This window comes from Saprolegnia parasitica (assembly GCF_000151545.1).
Source record: "Saprolegnia parasitica CBS 223.65 unplaced genomic scaffold supercont2.5, whole genome shotgun sequence".
NCBI lineage: Eukaryota > Oomycota > Saprolegniomycetes > Saprolegniales > Saprolegniaceae > Saprolegnia > Saprolegnia parasitica.
The window spans coordinates 622,399-628,934 of NW_012156399.1; the positions used below are offsets into that span (position 1 = coordinate 622,399).

A 6,536-nucleotide genomic window follows, 5' to 3' on the forward strand; every position below is an offset into this window, starting at 1 on the left:
CAAGTGCATTTGGTCTGGCACGTGCGCGACCTTCGCATGATGACGCAGTTCCAGCAGTGGTTCCACGAAGCGACGGGTCTCTCGTCCAACTTGCGTCTTCACCTCTTTGTGACCAAGACATCGCCGCCCGCGGAAACTGCGGTCGCCAAGCAAGTGTACGACCTCAAGAGCTCGAACGTGGCGCCGCGGCCGTACGCGAACGTGTCGACGCTGCGCCAGGTGCTCTTGTTTGTCGCTGCGTTCTTTGGCGCCGGCACGCTTCTCCTCGCCGTCCACTATAACACCAAGATCACGACCGCCGACCCGTCGTACTGGCCGCTGCAGCGCTTGATGGAGTTTCTCGCGATCGTCATTGGCGCCTACTGGGCCTACGTCGTCGTCTTGGTCAAGCCGTACACGCCGGTGCCGGTCGCGCGCTCGCAGGTCGACGAGGTCCCCAAGGAGCCGATGATGTCGGACGAGGCGTTCATCGAGCGCTACAGCGTCCAGAAAGGCCGCATGGACTGGCCGCACTTCTTCTCGAGCCTCGTGGACACAACGGCAGCGACTGCGTCGATCGGCGTCTTTGTCTCGGGCCCCAAGACGCTCTTGCGTGCGATCGATGCGCAAGCGCACTCGACGCGCTTTGCCGTGCACCACGAAGAGTTTGAAATGTAGACGAGTTGCAGTGGTATTGAAGCCCAGTAACTCAACCATAATCTAGCGTTTTTCTGTCTATTGAAGTCGTGCCGGTCCAACTACTATAGGACATCTTGTCGATGTGCAACAAACGGTAGACTCCAAACGGTGGCGCAACAAAAATGACAAATCAAGCATCGCATTATACCGAACGAGTGGCAAAATGAGGCTGTCGAGTGGGCAACTTGTGCAAAAATAAGACACGGATGGATGTCTCTGAGCTAAATTTCCCACAACTCTATCGGCGCTCCTTCGCTAGCCACTGGTGACGGTCCAACGATACTGTGGCGGCACTGTTGCCGTGATGCGGTCACTCTCACGCGCCTACATGCTCTACACCGCAATGCGCTTCCGGCTCAGCGGCGACGTCTCGGCAAAGCGCTTGTGCGGTCGACGAGCTGGCACACGGCCGCGACCATGATGGACGAGAGCGCCTTGATGACGGCGACCGCGATCCCCGAGCCGGGGTCCGCACACTACGACAAGAAGTCGTTGACGAACACACGTCCGACTGGCTCGCAAAATCGAGTCTACTGCCTCGAGATGCTCGTCCTACCTCGTCCTAGTGATTAAGGTGGCTCAAGGCATCCAAGGGGAGTACACTGTATAGATATATTGCAACGACGAATGATGTGTAGCGGTCTGATAGGGTCTGGAATAACCGAGATGGAAAAGCACAACGTGCAGCTGGTTAATAGACAACGACGTGGCATTCCAACGCGCATGCAAATTCTTTGTCGTAGTAAACACGCAGATTACCGCATGGACAGGAAAGCGCAAGCATCATGTGACAGTGCAAAATTATCCACTCTCGTTGACTGTCGTTGACTCTTTTTGACGCGTACTGCATGTTGTGACGGCGTCCTGTTTGGTCCGCACGTCGGTGTTCTTTTGCAATTCATACTGCTGTCGTGTTCGATAATGCATGCCGCAACAGGAGCTGAGCGAGCATTTGGTTTCACATCACCATGGTCATTCTGTTAATGCGATACCAGCGCCGCTCGATGTTTCACCCATGGGATTTTCTCGACACGGGTGTACCCAGTTTGGATGCGCCAAGTCCTTGTTACGTTTTATCACCACCCAAAAGGTTAGCCACTTCTCCCTTCGTAGTCGATTGGTTTGGTCGCTAGTACTTCGTAGTCCGTTGACGCCACATCCAACTCGACAGACTCCGTCATGCACGCCACTCGTCGCAACGCATTGTCAAAGCTACATGCGCACTAGCATGGCGTTCACGCAGAGGCTGAGCTTGGTACAAACGAAATGAAATTGAATACGATTGCACTCCCCCATCGCCCTGCGCTCGATCGGCGTGCATGCCCGATAAACGAGTCCCCGGAACACGACCGATTGCGCTCGAACAAACAGCATTTTCGAACCACAACGGCAAAGCACGGTCACCTAGGAGAGGCGTGACTATGCGAGTTTCTTTATTGCAATTGATGTGCAAGCGGACTACGTAGTCCCACTCTCGCCGTTTAGAATATCCGTGTAGCTTGGACGGCGCACTTGTCGCCAACCTTTTTGTTGTAAAGTTGGCGCCAAAGATTTTGCCAGGAGCCAATCAGAAACGTTTAATGCGATGATTGGCCAGGTCTTGGCCAATCCACGCCCGAAATCGCTTATCAAGATACCAAGACCAGTTGAAGCGCGAGGCCAACGAACGGTGCCAATCGAGGTCCATTTGAAAGCAACGACAACTCTCCTGCGATGCCTGACACAGTCAACGAGTCTGCTGCGCATACCAAAGACGAAGCATTTCCGCTCACTATTCATTTTGCTTGACCGACACCAACTCCCATCATGCGCCACCAGTCGACCTACGAGGCGATGGCGACACCGCCACTGCACGCGCCACTGGACGCCGATGCCAAGCCAGTGCCGCCCAAGATCGCTCGCATTGCGCACTGGGTCGCTGGGTTGTTGGTGCTCTACGCTATCTTTGGTACCACAGTCATCTACAGTCAAACATCGGTCGACATTATGAACGACTTTCTCTGCCCGCTCTTTGGTGTCGACCCGTACAAGTGGCCGAGCGGCCACTATGAGATGGTGGATGCCGGGTACTTCTTCTTTGCGTCTATCTTGCCGATCGTTGTGGCCTTCTTGCTCGTGCGCCTCGTGTCCCGCGGCGCGACGTTCCCCGTGCTTCACGTGTCGTACGCGCTGCAGCGCAAGCCGCGTTTCCTCCACTCGCTCGTGACCTACGGCGAGGCTCTCTTCCTTCTATTGGTCGTTGGCGGCAACATCCTCTTCTTTTACTTTTCCTATACAATCCGAGTCGAGCCGACGAGCACGAACGAGCGACGCCTCGAGGCGGCCGCTGCGGCCTTGGGCTTTTGACGGCATACAACATGGCATTCCTCGCGCTGCCCGCGTCGCGCCACTGCTTTTGGATGGAGTGGCTTGGCATTCCGTACGCCCATGGCATCAAGTACCACCGCTGGCTCGGGATTTTGTCGATCCTTGCGCTCGTCCTGCACACGCTCGTGTACGTCGTTGCGTACGCGCGCAAGCACGAGCTCCTGAAGATGCTGCCGTGCTTTGACTGCGACATCGCCAACGAAGGGTACGAGAACTGGATGATCTCGTTTGGGTGGCTCTCGGGCTTTGCCATGCTCGTCATGGGCCTGACCTCGATCGCGTTTATTCGCCGCCGCTACTACAACGTCTTTTACGTCACGCACTTTCTCTTCATTCCGACCATGCTTTTTGCCACGCTGCATTGGTCGGGCGTCCTTCTCTTTTGTTTTGCCTCGATCGTGCTCTACATTGGCAACCGCATGATGTCATCGGCGACGATCTCGGCGCCGGTCGTCGTCCGGAAGGCCATCTCGTACCCGCACCAGGTCACCGAGCTCGTCGTCGAGATTGCGACGCACTATCAAGCCGGCGACGTCGTCTACCTCAAGGTCCCGTCGGTCTCCAAGACGCAGTGGCACCCGTTTAGCGTCGCGTCGACGCCACTGCACACGCCCGGCACGATGACCATCTACCTCAAGAACCTCGGGCGTTGGTCGAGCCAGGTGCACGAGTACGTTCGTCAGTGCAACGCTGCTGGTGTCGACCCCGCCGTGTACATGGATGGTGGCTACGTCTCGCCCGCACTTGTGCCGGCGTCGTACGAAAAGGTCGTCTTCATCGGCGGCGGTATCGGTGTCACCCCGCTCATGGCCCAGATCATGCACGTGCTGTACACGGCGCCGTCGCAGGAAGTGCATTTGGTCTGGCACGTGCGCGACCTTCGCATGATGACGCAGTTCCAGCAGTGGTTCCACGAAGCGACGGGTCTCTCGTCCAACTTGCGTCTTCACCTCTTTGTGACCAAGTCGTCGCCGCCCGCGGAAGAGACCTCCTCCTCCTCCTCGACCGTGTTTGACCTCAAGGCGTCCGACACTCCGCCCCGCCCGTACGCCAACGTGTCGATGCTTCGCCAGACGCTGCTCTTTCTTGGCGCCTTCCTCGGCGCCGGCGTACTCTTTGTTGCAGTGCATTATGGCAACAAGATTACGAGCATCAACGAAGCGTACTGGCCGATTCAGAGCTTCATGGAGTTTCTGGCGATCGTTGTCGGCGCCTACTGGGCGTACATTGTGGTTTTGATCAAGCCGTACACACCTACACCGATGGTCAAATCGCCTGTCGACGAGATGCCCAAGGAGCCGATGATGTCGGACGAGGCGTTCATCGAGCGCTACAGCGTCCAGCAAGGCCGCATGGACTGGCCGCACTTCTTCTCGAGCCTCGTGGACGGTACGACCAAGAGCTGGACGACGCCAGCGATCGGTGTTTACGTCTCGGGGCCCAAGACGCTGTCGCGTGCGATCGATGCGCAAGCGCACTCGACGCGCTTTGCCGTGCACCACGAAGAGTTTGAAATGTAGACGAGTTGCAGTGGTAAGTCGTCGCGTGTCTCTCTCATCGTTTGGTAGTATCGTGTTGGAACACATAATACTTGTATGCTCGCTGTCCCACCTGAATATGAACCCAAAAGCTCAGCGACCTGCTACGTCCGTCATTTCTTGGCCTCTAGACGACGACATTCACGGTTGGTTTGAGCTCAAGAGAAGGGGTTTTAAAGCCTTGACGCATGTTGTGGCCGACGCTGGAGTCGCCAGTTCGTATACGATTGGAGCGAGCTCATGGAGCAGGCTAGCTATCCCATGGTATATGGCATCACGCAAACCGCTTTATTGAGGCACGACGGCTGGAATCGCAAAGTTGTTGTCGCAGTGGGGACACACCGTGTCGTCCAAAGTGAAATTGCTAGCATATAGGTCGGGTATCATCAATTCCAATTGACTTGCGTATTGATGGCGTACGAGAGAATCTTGCGGAAGCATTTCTTGCAGTGCTTGCACGCAAACGCCATCTCGGCGGCGGCGAGGATCGGGTGGTCCGAGACCTCAAAGTGACACTCGGTGCAGTCAAACCAGCGCTTGCAGCACGGCGCGCGGAAGGCAACCTACTGCGACGTCAGCCACCACGATCCGCAACGACGCCAACGACCTGGACGTTCAAGATGTGTTTGCACATGCGCCGCACTAATTTTATCGACAGTTGTCTGCGGTGGAGTCGAAAAATAGATCCGAGTTGGTCGATCTAATGCGCTCGTCACTTGGTCCATTAGTATAATAGTCTGCCCACTGGCTGGGTGATTGCTTGGTCGATTCATATCTTTTAGGTTACTCTAGTTAGTTAGTCGACACAGATGTCAGTTAGTCAGTCGATACATTTGCCAGTTAGTTAGTCGATGGTGCGATTTGAGTCAAATCGCACCATCGACTAACTAAAAATAGGCACCCTTCGTCTGTGGTCAAATCATTTGACCAAAGACGAAGCGTGCGTGCATGTACAACGTTTTCGTCGACGCCCGACTAAAACGCGTTTATACCCAATACGCGCCTTGTGGATACGGCGCCAAAATTCAGAATGGCCGCCTAAAACGTGGCGTGTGACGAGGTTGGCCGATCGGCGTCGAGAAGAATGAACAGCCATTGGCGACAAGGTCAGGGATCGCGGCCTCGTGCGCGGGCTCCGTTCTCGGCTTTCTCGCGGCGAGAAGAGCTCGAGACACGCGTGACAGCGCACCCGCTTGCCGTCGCCGCACGCATGCGAAACGCAGGTACAATGCGGTAAGCCCCATAATGCTTGCCTGCTGCAGCCGCCTCGTTGCCTCGTGTTGGCATTGCATGGGCCCCGTCCACGTCGTATGTTTAACGCGTTTAAACGTTGTGGATCTTTTCTTGCGTCGGCATAAAAAAGAGGCCACGAATGAATGGTGCGGGCCCAATTAAAATTCGCGGCGCGCGCCCAGTGGCCAATCCGCGACGACGTGGGTTTTGACGCGTTTGTCAAAAGGTGTCAAAAGCTGTCGGAACGATGGCCCTTGTGACATCTGCTGTGCAATAGAAAAGCCCTCACGACGCTCAAAGATGGAAAGGCTGCAGCCAAGTCCATCGTCGTCGACGGCGCCGCCGGCGCTGGCCCGCGTCGCGTCGTCGGAGCGCCCGCCCGTGCCCATCATTGCGCTACCGCCGCCGATCGTGACGCCGTCCGTGGTCTACGGCAGCAACGGGTCGGCCGCGATCCCACAGCACATCGTCCCGAGCCTGCCAGGCCTCGCGCGGCCGCCAGGCTCCAAGAAGAAGCCCAAGCTCCTCGTGCTGGGCATGGGCTTTACCGGCCTCCGCGTCGCGATGGCTTTTCGCGAAAAGCTCGGCTTCTCGGTCTGCGGTACCGTGCGCAGCGCGCAAACCAAGCTCGAGCTCATCGACCGTGGGATGAAGCAAATCTACTTCCTCGAGGACGGCACGCTTGAGATCGACACGTTCCGGCTCCTCGAAGACGTCACG

The 6,536-nt window shown here is 56.6% G+C and overlaps 3 protein-coding genes across 3 annotated transcripts in view; 2 read left to right on the forward strand and 1 right to left on the reverse strand.

The window, feature by feature from the left end:
- The window catches only part of SPRG_19398 (hypothetical protein), a gene marked incomplete at both ends in the record, with an annotated part of 2,149 nt that extends 1,492 nt beyond the window's left edge, over positions 1 to 657 (forward strand). The window contains one exon of the mRNA XM_012340887.1: positions 49 to 657. Coding sequence (XP_012196277.1) covers positions 49 to 657 — 609 coding nt within the window. The remainder of the gene's footprint in view (positions 1 to 48) is intronic.
- Positions 658 to 4,732: 4,075 nt separating this feature from the next.
- SPRG_02091 (hypothetical protein) lies at positions 4,733 to 5,251 on the reverse strand. Its single transcript, XM_012340643.1, has 3 exons — positions 5,191 to 5,251; positions 5,004 to 5,146; positions 4,733 to 4,947 (listed from the first exon to the last, which is right to left on the reverse strand). The coding sequence occupies exons 1-3, from the start codon at positions 5,215 to 5,217 to the stop codon at positions 4,872 to 4,874; spliced, it is 246 nt and encodes an 81-aa protein (XP_012196033.1). The 5' UTR covers positions 5,218 to 5,251; the 3' UTR covers positions 4,733 to 4,871.
- Positions 5,252 to 6,116: 865 nt separating this feature from the next.
- SPRG_19399 (hypothetical protein) overlaps positions 6,117 to 6,536 on the forward strand; it is a gene marked incomplete at both ends in the record, with an annotated part of 2,265 nt that continues 1,845 nt past the window's right edge. Inside the window, one exon of the mRNA XM_012340888.1 lies at positions 6,117 to 6,530. Coding sequence (XP_012196278.1) covers positions 6,117 to 6,530 — 414 coding nt within the window. The remainder of the gene's footprint in view (positions 6,531 to 6,536) is intronic.